This window comes from Taudactylus pleione, unplaced genomic scaffold, assembly GCF_031769625.1.
Source record: "Taudactylus pleione unplaced genomic scaffold, aTauple2 ptg000435l, whole genome shotgun sequence".
Taxonomy (NCBI): Eukaryota; Metazoa; Chordata; class Amphibia; order Anura; family Myobatrachidae; genus Taudactylus; species Taudactylus pleione.
The window spans coordinates 490,895-507,583 of NW_028284837.1; the positions used below are offsets into that span (position 1 = coordinate 490,895).

A 16,689-nucleotide genomic window follows, 5' to 3' on the forward strand; every position below is an offset into this window, starting at 1 on the left:
AACCCTTGACATCCTCAGAATCTAAAGTTTTATCGAAAGGTTTATCCTTTGTGCCCACCACCCGCCTAGATCCTTTGCAATGGAAAGTGGACACTTATAAGCTCAATCAATCTCTACATATTAGAGAACATTTTGATAAAACTCCATTTCACAACAATCTGGTATCTCTGATATACCCCTTCAATTGAAGAAAATAATACCTCGATCTAAGGACCTCATTCAGAGCCGGACGCTATTTGCGGACGCTCGTTCAGAAAAAGGGGCCGGATATTTAAATTGAGCGCTCGCTCTTTGCGGTCTGTTGACGCCTCTATGTCTGAGCGAGCGTCCGAAACATGCGCTCGCTATTTTGCAAAGACACCCCTTGGCCGCTCGCATCATACGTCATCTCCGCTATTTATTAGATTAATCGAGTACATCGAAAGGCATCTGAACTGCTCGCAATTCTCGTGGTAGGATTTTCCTACCGCTATCACTGCGAGCAGTTCAGGCTAAAAGACAACCAAGTGACGTTGTCGATGACGCTGCTTTGTTAATTATGCATACCCATTAAACGCCCATTTTGACCATTTGGCACGCCTGCGTTCTGATCTCCACTTCCCGTTTTCAAGCACCTTCCCCTGTTACCACCCACAAATGCCTCATTCTGTCACTCAAATTAGCAGGCCCTCGCTGTTTTACGAGCGCACGATTTCTGACCACAATGACTGGTTGGCGCATGCGCATTACGCATGCGCCAACCAGTCAAGGTTACGCATGCGCTAACCTTGACACTCCAGCTGTTGTGGAACTATATATCCCAGCATGCCCTGCCACAGTTTTAGCATGCCCTAATAGCAAAACTGTAGCAGTGCATGCTGGGTTATGTAGTTCCATAACAGCTGGAGTGTCAAGGTTAGCCAACACTGCACTAGAGGTAAAAGCATTAGAGACCAAGTAGCCAAATTGCACATAACTGGTATAGATAGTAAAACATAAACACACTTTCTTAGTCCAAGCACAGGATGCTACAGATGTTTGGGGTGTCTCACATGTCAGTAACTATTGGTGGGCCCAACATTCAGCCACCCACATACAGGCAAGATGATTAGTATTAAATATGCAGTCACATGCACTACCTCATACGTTGTTTATTTGCTTATATGCCCGCGTGGCCTAACATATGTAAGATGCAGCGTCAATTCCGAGAATGGATGGCCCTACACTGTAGTGCCATACGCCAAGCCATAGAATCTGGTAGCAGTGAGCAACCTGTAGCAAGACATTGTGTCCGTTTAAAGCATAATGTAGCCAGTATGAGGGCAATTACCACAGACCATGTACCAAGTAATAAACGTGGGGGGGGTAACAGCCAACATTTTTCTACATTAGGGAATGCCGTTGGATATATACTTTGGGCACTATGGCACCCAAAGGGCTCAATGAGTCACTTGGGCTTCAGTGCTTTTTGTAATCAATGGCAGTAGTCACATGCTCATTCATTATCTATAAGTTATCAGTATGATATGCCGTGATACAAGTCTAACCATCTTTATTGGCATGTTTAATTTCAAGATTTAATATAAATATAGGTTATTTCCATCACCAATTATTCATTATAGTGTGTGACACATGCATAATGTATTTTATATGTCTAAATGTATGATTTTTCTCCATAGCGTTTGTGTTGCTAGGAGACGATGACGAAGCCTTCTCATCCTGTGTCGCGCCACTGATGATGTCAACACGCCCGCGACAGACACTTTCTCCAGAACATGGCTTTAGTCGGCGGCAATGCACAGGTATGACAATGTTTAATGATGTATGTGTATTATATAAGATGAAGACAGGGGGGGTTACCCCAAAGTGCCGTTGGATTAAAGGACTGTTATCCTTAATCGTTGTGGAGTTTGACGAGTGCCACCTATCTGCAATTCTATGTATATGGGTATAATCATATCCGAGGAAGGCAACGCAGCAAGCAGAATCATTGCCCTTTGGAGTGCCGGGCTAACTAGTGTGTGCGTATATAATTTTTTTTTTTTATTATTATTATCACAATATGTAATAGCTAATTAAACGTGATGTTACATTTTTTGTTAAAAAATATATATTGAATTAAGTTTAAATAGCTATAAACATTATTTGCATTAACAAAAAAAATTTCGGAGAAGTTTTTGGGAGAATATTTCATCAGTTAAGTCAGTGGTTCCCAAACATTTTTGAATCACAGCGCCCTAGAGTATCAGCATTTTTTCCACGGCACCCCTGAGCCAAAAGTTTCTTATGATGAATTCAGAAAAAAAATAAAATGTAAAAGTGAATTGTGCTTCTATGTCACCATTAGGTTCAGTTATGTGGTGGTTGACAGAGGTGCGTTTCTTTTTGCCCAAATATTCTTTGATTGGCAGCTTGGTTTTGCCTATCACTGACTAAATGTATTTTTATTTGGTACTGGACCACCAACCCAAGTCACTCCTGCAAGTGCCCTGATGCGGCCACGGCACACAGTTTGAGAACCACTGAGTTGTCATTTATGCAACTTTAAACTAATTCAGAGAAAGGTGGTAGCAAAGAAATCCATTGATCTCTCTTCCACACCACTTGTGCTGTCCACAAGGGCGGCAGTAATACACTCAGCTGCCAGTGAGACATTTTAATAGGAGCAAGGACATAAGCTGGCAGTGAACACTATGGGGTAAATTTACTAAGAATCGAGATGGGTCGAGATGACCATCTTGGGTGATTTATTCATTTTTGTCCTGCTTGAAAATTAACTAAAGGCAAAAGTTAGGTTAGTTAGAGAGAGATATATCTCATCTTATGTAGAGGAGATGCTCTTTGACTAAGAACATGTGGGTCCCAGCCAATGAGCAGCCGCTAGTGGAAGCCGCGCTGATTGGCTGGCGGCCCGGACAGCTGAGACATGTTGTTACAGAGTGTCCGGCCACCTAATTGGATTTCTGCGGAGAACATAGAGGGTCAAAAGGGTGAATATTGGCTTTTTTTCAGGTATTTTGAATGGATACTTTACATTGAGAAGGGGACGTGAACATCTGGCAGCAGGTATGTGTGTGTATGTATGTAATAAAACTTTATTCTCATGGTGTGTTGTTTTTTACACATTTCTTAACAGGTGAACTACACATAACAGTGGGCCCTTAATGCCCCACATGCTGATACTTGTGGTTCTCCAAGTACCAGCATGCAGGGGAGGCATGCCGGGACCTGTAGTTTCACTGTAAAGACAATGTTGTTATTTCTATTTTTACACTACACTAACACAATCAACCCACCACCCACTGCCCAGGGATGGCAGGGATATCCCCGGGCTATCAGCCTAGGCCAGGGGTGCCCTGGAGAGGGGTACCCCTTTATTGGAGGGGTACTCAACTCCCCAGGGATCCATGGCCTGGGCTGACTAGCGGTCAGGACTGATGCTGCGGCTGGGGGGCCCGGTGAAAGGGAACCCCTGGCTGTGGCATCAGCTCCCCACTAGAAAGGGTCCAGGGCTGGTTTTAAATATACATGGAACCTCATGTCAATTTTTTTTCTACGTGTATTTAAAACCAGCTCTGTCCCTGCTGCCTGGTGCTGGTTCTTAAATTTACAGTGGAACCCTACCAATTTTGTTCCCTGTAATTTTATGAACCAGGACTGGCTGGCAAGCCCGGAGCTGGTTAGTCTTTTGGGGGGGGACCTCATGTCTTTTTTTTAAAATAACATTTAACCCTTTTTTACAAGTCTTAACACACAAGCAGCCAACACATCTCACCGATATGTGCATGCTGCTAGCTCTGGAGAAATTTGCAGAGAGAAAACACTGCAATCTCAGGTGAGTAATCTCCTGCAAAACGATACACTCGGGAGATATATCTCATTCTGCTTCACCATCAGCCAAGTCGTTTAGCCTCAAATCGCCTGTTGGTAAATTTTTAAATAAAATGGGATTAAATCACCCGAATTTTGGCGAGTTCCAGCAAGATTAATCTCCTTGAAAATCGGGACCATCTTGAGTCTTAGTAAATTTACCCCATGTATCTTTCCATCTACAGAGCAATACCTGTGTATACATTTCAGCACCAGCTGTATAAGGACAGAAAACACATTTGCAAAGTGGTAGTATAGGTTGAGTCTCCCATATCCATATATTCCAAAATACGGAATATTTTTAGCATGACTGAGATAGTGAAATCTTTGCTTTTTGATGGTTCAATGTACACAAACTTTTTTTAAGGCACAAAATTATTAGATAAATTATAAAATTACCTTCAGGCTGCGTGTATAAGGTGTATATAATACATAAATGCATCCTGTGTTTAGATTTGGGCCCTATTCCTAAGACATTTCATTATGGTATGTATATATTCCAAAATACGGAATATTCCGATATCTAAAATACCCCTGGTCCCAAGCATTTTGGATATGGGAGACTCAACCTGTAATGATTTGTGATCATTTTGAGTTTATATTATTTTTGCCAGATTGTCATCACTACATGATCACCTAAGTATCTCTCCTTGTTCTATTTTCTAAAAGAAGATTCTAGAAGACTGTACAGAAATACTTATTAAAAGAAATTTAATTCTACAACCAAAAACTGAATCACATTTATACAAAGTTTTTTTTTTTATACAAACTCTTTATTGACAAAAAAAAAAGGAGACCATACAAATCCGATTGGAATATAGACATATAAGACAATGCCTCTGCTAGTAACATAAATGGTTATTACAGATCTTCATTGTACAGGATCCCTCAGACTACAAGCAGGAAAGATCTGAGGGCCCGATTCAGACCCGTTCGCTAGGCTGTGGTCGCACGCTGGTCGATTTTCACTTCCTGCGCATGCATCACAGTGCGCGTGCCAGTCATAGTGATTGGGAAGTGCTCGCCCAGAACACGCAGACAGCCCGCTAGTTTGAGTGACAGAATGTACCGTTTGTAGGTGGTGACAGGGGAAGGGCCTTGAAAATGGGGGAGTGGTGGTGTGAACGCAGCCGTGTCTGACGGTTAAACGCCATTTCTAAGGCGTGCATAATTAAGAGGCAGCGTCATTGTACACATCACCGGCCTGTTTAAACCCCTGCAGCACTCGCAGTGCTTGTGGTAGGGTAGGGTCAACCACAAGCACTTCGTATGCCTCCGATGGTTCTCGATGTTACCGATTGTTATATAGTTCCTGGAGATGACGAGTGCAGCGAAGGGAAAGTGGGTGTCATTAGAGTGGCTTGCGATTGCATTGCCAGCACACACTAAGACATAGTGGGCGTGCTAATGTCTTGCCATGCGATCAGACCTTTTGCATACATTAGCCGCCGACGGCTGCGTCAAACTATATACTATTTCAGTGGGTCTCAAACAGGACCCCAAACAGTTCAGTTTCCAGGTTGCCTAGCAGCTGCACATGTGTATTCATTACTGGCTGACCTATTTTAAAAGAACCACAGGTAGAGCTAATTATTTCACTTGTGATTATGTGAGGGGACCTTGAAAACATGCAGTGTTTGGGGTCCATAGGACAGAGTTTAAAAATCTGTGCTATATATATATATATATATATATATATATATATATAAAAAATCTGGAGCAATCATAGCTCTTCCTGCCATAGAAGGAATCCTAGGACAGAGGAGCTGCTGGAACTCTCTAATGGACAGAAAGTTCAGTAATGGCAGCACCATCACTATTGTCTGTTATACTGCAGCTCTAGTTCCTACCATCACAGGGGAAAATGTATCCCCCAGTCCTCTCTTATCTACAGCAAGACTGATTCATATAAAACACTTGCCACATTCAGGAAATAAAAATGGTCTCCCTTGACTGTGGTGATTAGAGGAGCGGTTTGGTTTTGGCTCAGTCATATTCTGATTTGAAAACAAAATCTTATTGGCTATTCTGCTCTCCCATGTTCTGGAAAGCCAAAAAGATAAATTCGAACTTGTGCTAACTTGGAGAAAAGAACAGAGTAGAAACAAACCGCTCATCTCTAGTTGCAGTACAAGATAAATTACTTATGAAAAGCACATACTACATTTTAGGAGCTCAGCGTGACTCCTCGTGTGATTAATAAGCATGATCTTTCTAGTAAAACAGCATTTTTATGGTTTCTCTCTTGTGTGAATCCTCTGATGACTGACCAGGTGTGACTTATGGAAAAAAACACTGGCTGCATTCAGAACATTCATAAGTCTTCTCTTCTGTGTGTATCCTCTGATGTTTAACAAGCTTTGATGTACTGGAAAAACACTTGCTACATTCAGAACATGTCAATGGTTTCTCTCCTGTGTGACTCTTCTTATGATAAAGAAGATATGGCAAATAGGAAAAACATTTGCTGCATTCAGAACATGTAAATGGTTTCTCTCCTGTGTGAGTCCTATGATGATAAACAAGCTGTGACTTTTGGGAGAAACACTTGCTACATTCAGAACATTGAAATTGTTTCTCTCCTGTGTGAATCCCCTGATGTATTACAAGACTTTTCTTGATGGTAAAACACTTGCTACAGTCAGAACAAGTAAATGGTTTCTCTCCTGTGTGACTCTTCTTATGATAAAGAAGATGTGACAAATAGGAAAAACACTTGCTGCACTCAGAACATGTAAATGGTTTCTCCCCTGTGTGACTCCTCTGATGTGTTACAAGACATTGCTTTTTAGTAAAACACTTGCTGCACTCAGAACATGGAAATGGTCTCTCTCCTGTGTGAGTCCTCTGATGTACAAGAAGCTGTGATTTACGCGTAAAGTGTTTGTCACACTCAGAGCACAGATGCGGTTTCTCTCCTGTGAGACTCATCGTGTATTTGATGAGAAACAAATTAGCTGTTAATGTTTCTTCTTTCCAGAAAATGAGAATAGATTTAGTGAATCCTCCAGAGGTGTAAGAAATTATGTCTTTATATTTCCTTGGTCAGAGAGCAATGTCCTTCCCACACCGACTTCTAATATTCTCAGTGGGGATCTTGCTCAGTTGTCCTGTAAGAAAGTTTTAAGTAGAGATGTTATATTGTATAAGGCAAATCATAAGAAAATGCAGGGGGGGGGGTTCTGGTTGCCTGGAAACTCCCTCCCCAGGCCACACCATGACCACAATAGAATTAGTAATATAATAGAATTATACTAGAGCTGCATGTACTTCTCAGTATCAGACATAAAATAATTAGCACCACCTGTGGATCTTTGAACATGTGTCAGCAAGTCATACACCTATGCAACAAGAGATTTGGAAAACATGCAGTTAGTAGCATTCACACTAAAATAGCCTGTGGGTGCCATCCCTACCCACGGGCCACAGTGTCCTGCAGGTGGGGAAATAGAGGTCCAGCGGTCATGCGAGTTATGAAAAGGGGGCAGGTCTTAAAGACACCCCACATTTTGTCATGGCCACACACCCTTTTCTTTGTACAGTTAGGGGTGCACTGGTATAGACCATCAATAGGGTTAATTTTTAATACTGTATATTACACTATACAGTTCATAAACAGACCAATATGTCCTGGGCAATGCTAGGTTCTTCTGCTGTTCCCCCAGACTCTAGAATGGGGCCCACATCTGAAACAAAAACATTCAGCTGAGACAGGATGGTCCTACTGCAGCATCTAATGGCTTACTGTAATCACTGGAGTTGTATATGTTGGAATTAGGACACACAATAGTTTGTATGATGCACATTAAAAATGGTTAAGTGCTAATTATGCCCTCTTCATGGACTGGCCACACTTGCTCTTAAATCTAGCATTTGGAAACCTTCTAAGAATCCTGTTTATGCCACTGAACATGATGTATATTTATATGAAATAGCACACAGGTTCTCAAACTCTGTGCACAAAACCCCAAACGGTGCATGTTTTCCAGGTCTCCTCACAGAATCACAAGAGATAGAATTAGCTCTACCAGTGGAACCTTTAAAATGTGTGGGTGAGTATTGAATACACCTGTGCACCTGCTGGGTGACCTGGAAAATATGAACTGTGTGGGGTCTGAGGACCAAATGTGAGAACCACTGCAATAGCAAATATCGCTGTCACTAAGAACTGATTTTATATTTGTGTATGTTGCCAAATTGTTGGGACTCCCTACCCCTCCTTCAGCAAATAACAATACTTCTATAGTGCGCAGTTTATTAAAGTTTTTATGAAAAATTGTAGAATTCTCACATTCCACCCTCAATATGTGCGGGTTAAACATTTGTCAACAGAAAAACAAAAAATAACAACCGCAGAGTCTGAATGTAGCAAGTGCATTTACTCAAAACAGTTACAATTAGATAGAATGTTTAATAAGAAATATTAACGGTAAAAAACATTTTATAAGGGCACGGTCATGTCCTTATATTAAGGCTGAATCGAAAAAAAAAAAAATTCTCCCATAAAGAAATTCGGAGGGGGGTGGGGGGCATGGTGTTTAAGGGGCTACACCTCAAAAGCTATTAGATGGATGCCAAATTTCATTTCAAAAAAATAATAAAAATAAAAGAGGATTTGGGAGTAATCAAAATTTCCAACTGTCAGTTTTTTCTGACACCCTTTATTAGGACAACTTTCTGCAGTAGTCTATGGGGGATTTTTGGGAAAGCATAACTCGTGGTAGGGGGCGGATTTAGACTTGGAGTTAGCTTTACTAGGAAGCTCTTGTTCCAGGGTAGGTGCTTTTGGGGTTCTTGTAATGTAGATCATTTTTAAAACATTAGCCCAGAAATGTCCCATTATAGATATAGGGAATGTCTACTGTTGGGATAGAAGAAAGTGGGCAATAAGGCGTCAGCAAGAAGAGGCAGCTGTACATCTTACAACTTCTGTCCTTCACACCAAAACTCCCGCTGTCTCGGAGTGTGATGACAATGTCCCAGACTGATGCCACTGTGCTGAGCCACCTGTCTGCCCACGGGGAGCATGTTCCTGGCTAGTTGTGTGTGAGTGGCAGTGAGTGCACATTTATTTCAAACAGCTGGACACCCTTGTGCATCATACAGTACACCAGCCAGAGAGCCCTCCCATACCTCCTGGAGACCATGCAGCCCCATACAGAGCAGCCTGGGGAAACATGGGACTCTACATAGATAATTACAGAAAGCCTATGAGATGAATCCCCCAGCTGACTGAGCCCTCAGGTATGAAACAAAGGTTGGCTGTGGGTGCCAGCTGTGACTGACAGCTCTGTGGGAAGTAAATACTTCGGTCAGGGCAGGTCCAGGAAGATGGCAGCGTCCAAGGACACACTGGGTCAGAAAAATGATGAGACCTGTCCGGATCAGGTCTCCTGGCAGAGGGCAACAGCGGGCAGGGGAAATGCCTGGATATCCCGGCAGTGGTGCAACCCGAGCTCAGTCAGAAACTGATCTCCAGGTGTAAAGCTGCATACACACATAAAGATTTTCTGTCCAACCATCCAACTAGTTGATTGGTTGGAATGAAAATCTGGTAACGTATGGGAGTAACTGATGATCAGCAATTTGCTCCTAAATGCCAGAATACAGATGAAAATGATCGTTCAGACAAGTTTGTTAAATGTTTGATCTAAACAATTTGTTCAAAAAGTTTTGGGCCTTTTTCCGGCACTTGGGAGCAAATTGCTGATTGTCATTTGCTTTCATACCTTACCAGATTTTCATTCCAACCAATCAACTAGTTGGATGGTTGGACAGAAATCATTTACGTGTCTATACAGCTTTAGAAAGACAAGAATTATGGTCAAGGCAAGTCCGGGAAGATGGAAGAGTCCGACAGACTCATGTGTCCCCCCTCCCCTTCCACAATGTCATATGTATATTCATATATGTATATTCCATAGACCTAAAACCTTACGGTTTCACATGTCCAATTAAGACATTACCTGAATTTTCACAAAACCTATTGAATTTCGGCCAAACTTAAAAAAGCAATGAAATTACCATAATTAATGCAGACACCTTAATGGATGTGTTCCTTGCGCAATACAGATATGGTATTGCATCACACCCTGTGGTTAACTGCTGATTCAGCACTCTCACAGAGTGAGATTGCTGTCACTCGCAAAATGGTGGCGCTGCTCAATTCACACAATTGTGCGCTCATTAGAATACACACATGCAGTCTATGCAACTGAGGTCTGAGCAGAATATAGAGATGCTCAAATGGGATAAGAGTATGGTGGATGAGTGGAGAAGACAGAGCGGTAAGGGTGGTGCAAAGGCGTGGAGAGGGGAAGATTAAGCAGCACAGATGGGGGCAAGCCAAAGTGATGCAGATGGGTTGAAAACAGTGGTGCACATGGGTTGGAGACAAAGTGGCATGGTTTGGGGGAACAAAGAAACATGGATGGGAGGTACAGCACAGATGAGTAATGACAGATTGGTGTGGATAAGAAATACAGACTAGCATAACGGGAGAACACACAACAGTTGGGATTGGGGAAGACAGATTGTGGGGGGGGGTGGCAGAATGGTGAAGATGGAGGAAGAAAGTGGCAGAGATGAGGGGAAGACAGTGACGTAGCTGGGGCAGATGGAAGAACACAGTGGCACAGATGCAGTAAGACGGCGGCGCACACATGGGGAAAGACATATTGGTGTGGACGAGGGCATGCAGACTAGAACAGTTGGGAGTACACACAGCTTTAGGGATTGGGGAAGTTATAGCAGCATGGAGGTGAAGTTAGTGTACATGTATAGACAGAGTATGATAGTTTTAGCAATTAGGGAGCTGAATGTGTATAATGAATGAGATTGCTGTATTGAGAAGGATGTTGGAACCCAGTAGGATTATTGCTGTGACTAATTGGGAAGATTGTGGGCACTGAATGAGATGTGTGCCAAACATAACTGCTCAGACCTGTTATAGACTGCATGTGTGTATTTAAATGAGCACACAATTCTGTTAATTAGCAACTCCACCATTTTGTGAGTGACAGCAATCTCACTCTGTGAGTGCTGAATCTGCAGTTAACCACTTGGTGTCATGGCATATCATATCTGTATTACCCAAGGAACACGTCCATTAAGGAGTCAGCCTTAATGATCGTAATTTCATTTGAAGTTTGAGTGGCAGAAATTTCATATAACGTCTAAGAAGCCGTAATGGGATATGTAAAACCGTAAGGTTTATGGTCTATGGAAAATATATATATATATTTAAGGTGTTTTCTAAACATTCTAATTGTAACTGTTTTGAATTGATTTACTTGCAACTTTCAGACTCTGCTTATATATTTTCTTTTGAGCGACTCCCTCAGAAAAACTGCATCGAATCTGAAAAGTTTAACTCTTCAGCGTATGGGTTATTTTTCTATTAAACATTTCTCAACATTACATTAAGAGTTATAAAATATTGATAAGTAATAGTAAAGTTTACACTTCATAAAAGATAAATTATAGACAATGCTCTAATTAGAAAATAAATGTATTTTTATATTTAAAATAGCCGTTGAGGAACAGATTTAAGATAAGAATGTGTTACAGAAACAAAACGGCTAATAAGTTAATCTACAGGAATCCATTTCTCCTGAGGTTGGAAGACTATGGGGTCTATGTACTAAGCAGTGATAAGAGGCAGATTGATAATGGAGTGATAAGTACCAGCCAGTCAGCTCCCAACTGTCATTTTTCAAACACAGCCTGTGAGATGGCAGTTGGGAGCTGATTGGCTGGCACCTTATCACTTTTCACTCTGTCTCTCATCACTGCTTAGTACATTGACCCCTATGCCATGTACCCAAGAGCTGGCCATCTGAGATTTAGAGATTACAGACTAAAGATAGTTACATAAAAATGTACCACCTGATATCCAAGGATCTGGGCAAAAAGATTACAAGCTGTCACCAAGTGATCGTGGTTTCTGATATCATCTAGGAAAAATTGGCAAAGTTTAAGCTGGGTACACACTAGGTGCTCAGGTCGGTCGAACTGAGAATTGGTAAGTGTATACGCAAGTACCAATCATCTGCCCAAGGTGCTGGGCTTGGCAGCTCAAGTGGGTAGACATTTAAATCTCCCGCCCAGTTGAGATGTTAATCACCACCATGTCTCCACAGTATGTGTACAGGGGATCAGCGCGTCACACAGCATAGTAGATCGGATGTCTTAATGACATTGTTCACAGATATATCTACTATACACATCCAGAGATGCACTATACATATACCGCCTGTCCAATGGAATGGGCAATATAACCATTAGTGGTTTACCTAGCTTTATATTAGAAACCAACCTCTTTGATTATGGGTGGAGTGATATGGACTTTTGACCAATTATTCTTAAAAGACATCCTTGGACATTTACATACTAGCAGTAAGAATTAAGTTGCCTATCCGCTAGACGATTAAAATGAGCGATTGAACGATAATCGATAATCATTTGAAAATAGTTTGCAGATTGTTTAAAAAAAATGATCTTTTAGACATCTATCATCGCACAAACATGCTGGTCAACCAGACTATAAACGTCAGGTTCAGCATGTTTGCAGATGATTGTGCCTACACTGAACGACTGCTCGTTCAGTGCAGGCTCATTATAGACTGACAAACGACTGCACAATTACAATGTTGTAATTGTGTAGTATTTTGCCTGTCTTCTAGTGGATGGGCACCTTTACAGTATTTCACTTTAACAGATTGGATGTCTAGATAATATAAATATATTAAATGTTGGCATGTTTTGCCTAATGCATAATGAAATGTAGCTATTATAAGATCATAAAGTCAGGAGGTTTCATAATAGAAACTCTGGTGGCCAAAGCAGATGCCTCACTTGCTGATGTGATGCAATTCCCTTATTGAATAAAAAAGTATTTAAACTTTACTTTTGTGTTGACTTCCTAGTTATCTGAATAGTTACTATGAAGTAGCTTCTACCTAGATCCCCCTTTATATATACTAATCTGATGCAGAGTAATATGTAAGATACTGTGAAGATGTCATCTACTGTAGATATCCATTTATACACTACAGAAGAGTAAAGAGTGCGCTCACTTCCAAAGGAGGACAACCAAGATTAGAATTGAATATAATGTTACAAGAAAATGTTGCAACACTGTTATGGTGTAATTTAGGTTACTAGTATTTCATCATCACACTATAGCTGACCATCATTTATAAAAAATACAATGAGGGAAGATAATGCGGATGTGATCACATGTACTAATTACTAAACATAATCTCCCTATTTATAGTAGAAAAAAAAAGGATGAAAAAAAATGAGATATGGTAAGAACTTACCTTTGTCATCTCTCTTTCTACTAAATCTATAGGGTCCACAGGGAGACCTTGGGGTATAGGTGGAGTCATTCAGGCACCATACAGTTAAAATTTCTCTCCCAGGATGCACTAAGACTCCCTCCTATACCCCACCCCTGGCCCAGAGGCACCTCCGTATCATAGCAAGGAAAAGGCTGGAGGTGTCTGGAACACTCAAGAATCACATTCTCACACAGGAAACTGTGACAGAGTGAAGCCCAACTGAAGCACATGTGCATCAGGGTGGGTGCCCTGTGGACCTTATGAATTGAGGAAATAGAGATAACAAAAGGCAAGTTCTTACCATTTCTCATTTTCCTCTTCAAGGTCCATAGGCTCCATGGCGAGCTGCCCACGAAGGACCCACAGACCAAGTAGAATGAGCAGTAACAGAGGGCGGCACTGGAAGGCCCTCATGAGTGTAAGCCTCAGAGATTGTCAAGCAAATCCATCTAGCAAAAGTTTGTTTATTGGCTGGCCATCCATTCTTGCAAAATCTGTAGAGGACAAACAAGGAGTCTGACTTCCGAAGGGAACTGGTACAGTCCACATAAATCCTGAGGGCATGCACCACATCCAATGAGGCCTCACCTGCCGAGAGGTCTGGAAAATTAAAGGCCGGTACAATAAATCTCCTCAATGTGGAAACTGTAAACCACCTTCGGAAGGAACCCAGGGTGAGTTCGAAGCACTGCCCTATCCTTGTGAAAAACTAGAAATGGGGAATGGTAAGAAAGCCCCCAAGTCTGGCACTCTTCTGGCGGAAGCAATAGCCAGAAGAAAAACATTCTTGGCTGTAATCCATTTGAGATCCACTGAGTTCAGGGGTTCAAATGGAGGGCCCTAAAGGAAATCCCAGGGAGCCACAGGCTAAATGCGAAGGACAACTTGTAGGAAAGTGCAGATATCAGGAAGAGGAGCAATCCTTCACTGGAACCACACTAAAAGAGCAGATACATGCACCTTCAGCGAGGCAAGGCGGAGACAAAGATCCAAACGCACCTGCAGGAAAGCCAAAACTCTGGATATCTAAAAATCCTGGGGATCGTAACCTTTGGGACACCATTGAAAGGTGTGCCACACCCTGGCAGAGTCTGATTTACGTGCTCTGAGCATCAGTGCCTGAAAACCCCTTGGACCTTAGGAGGGATGTCTCAAGAGCCACGCCGTCAAAGACAGATGAACCAGGTCTGGGTAAAGGCAAAGACCCTGTGACAACAGGTCTGGACATTGAGGCAACAGCAATGGAGTGTCGATGGAGAAACTCTGAAGATCAGAGTACCAGTGATGTCTTGGCCACACTGGAGCCACCTTCGTTTGAATTTCCAAAGTACTTAAGGGAGATTGGAGGAAACAGGTACGCAAACTGGAAGGTCCACTTGATTGACAGAGCGTCTACCAAGAGAGCCTTGGTGTCTCTTGTCCTGGACCTGTAAACTGGCAGTTTGTGATTGTGTCAGGAGGCTAGGATGTCCACGTCCGGAAGGCCCCACTTGCCCCAGTGTTCTCCCCAGAATTTTTTTTTAGCCGGGTGGCATCAAGAAGTAGCCGGGTGGGTGCCTTCGCAATAATAAAATGTGTTATTTCAAGTTTAAATCATTATAAGATCACCTTATAATGATTTAAACTTGAAATAACACTTTATATATTAATTCTCCTCTTCTTCTTAGTGGCCCAGTCGTCTGCAGCTTTTTCATAATCAACTTCTGTAGGATATGGTCCCTCTTGTGAAAACAGCATCAGGTTATTTAGTGTGCTCTGCTTCATGCGATTCCTTAAGCAGGTTTTAATTAGATTTAGCGTAGAAAATCCTGTTTCACATTCAGCTGTGCCTACAGGTATGGTCAGTCCAATAGAAACTAGTTTAGTTAAATTTGGAAAAGATTCTTTGAGCTCAGTTGTCATTGAAAATGTATGTATTATTTGCTTTGAATGTACATTTTTGTAGGATTCTAGTTCAAATAATTTTTATGAAACAGCCCATTCTAGCTTACTATTGGCATAGTTTAAGATTGCGGGACTTCCATTTTTAGAATAATGTTCAAAAAAAATCTCACAAGCCTCATTTTGATCATGGTTCTCTGTATTGAAAACTCGTAAAAAACAGGATATTATTGGCATATCTGGACATCTTGCTTCGAGGTGGTTTATAAGTGTGTCTATGTATTTTCCATAGATATTTTTCAAAATAGCCGTAGCATTGGCATCAGAACAATTTACTTTTAGTTCTGACCATTCACCAGCAAGATGTAGATGGAGATTTTTAAAACGAGTAGCAGGTGTGTCTTTCTGTTCCATAATGCATATTTTTGTAGCTTTCAAGAAAAGGGTTGTGACGATTAATCGCAAGAATCACCATAAATTGTGAACTATGAACTCTTTTAATTGACCTGTGTGTGTCTAGAAGGGCTGAGGTTATCCCCACCTCTTTTGAAGTTAGGCATTCAAGGAAGAGGGGTTGATAATGATCTATGTCCTGTGATTTGAGGAGTGATTTATAACCGTGTGTCCTTTATTCTTACAGTCTGTATAAATGGATGGCTTGCAGAAAACAAAAGAATGAATATCCTTCACAGTATGAGGTCATGTGTGAACAAGCCCTCTCCCTTTTATGACTCCTGAAGTTAGTGTCATAGATCATAATCCCAGAACCAGACCTCTTATTTTACTACAGTGACCTACTTCTAAAGATTCATGTTATGCTATAGATGCAGAGATAAGGATTCCATTATTTACTATAGGTCTGGAATGGGGAAGTTGAAGAGCGAGTTATATCATCACTTATCTTTAGAGCAGGGACCCTGTTAGTTTGGCCAGGTAGCCCTGTTTTGGAAATCTATTAATCTCAAACCCAGCTGACCTGATTGGGAGACCCTGTTCAGTCTGAACAAAGAATTAAGGGATGTATAAAAAAGGATCACCATCGAGCATTCAATGTTCACTCATTGGAATTCTGGGAGTGCACCAGGATTCTTGTGGGTGAAATCCCCCACCCCATCAGCAGTGCTAAAAACTTTATTGTGAATCTTAGGGACTCTGAGTTTTCTCTTTAATTTTTTGAAAATATTTGCATTATAATCTGTCATTTTATTAATATTTTTGTAACTAAGCCTTGAAAATATTTTTTTGACAAAACACATTTAATCTAGCATATTCTCCGTGATTCTTGTTGAACTTGCCTGGATAGGCCCATGCTATATATGTGTGTCATTTTAATGTGATTATTAATCTGGTGGGAGATCGCAGACCTCCGGTGAACCGTCTGTGTGGTGGCAGAAGAACCGTGTATCTTGGTAAGTGACCGCGGTGCACCAGCGTCACAACCAGCTGATCCAGATTGTTGTTTCTGTGAGTCAGCCTGGGTTCGTGACAAGGGTCTATTTCTGTTAAATTAGCATCTTGCCTTTGCCAAACTTTAGACAACTTAGACAAATGAGGCAGCACATCTGAAAGCATCATAAGTGAAGCTATGAAATTGTGTGTTCTCATGTTTGCTTAA

The 16,689-nt window shown here is 41.5% G+C and overlaps 1 protein-coding gene across 1 annotated transcript in view; it reads right to left on the minus strand.

The window, feature by feature from the left end:
• Window positions 1-16,689, minus strand: part of LOC148505873 (uncharacterized) — an 88,437-nt gene that overhangs the window by 49,545 nt on the left and 22,203 nt on the right. The window contains exon 2 of the mRNA XM_088447628.1: window positions 6,144-6,959. Coding sequence (XP_088303754.1) covers window positions 6,144-6,780 — 637 coding nt within the window. The 5' untranslated portion in view covers window positions 6,781-6,959. The remainder of the gene's footprint in view (window positions 1-6,143; window positions 6,960-16,689) is intronic.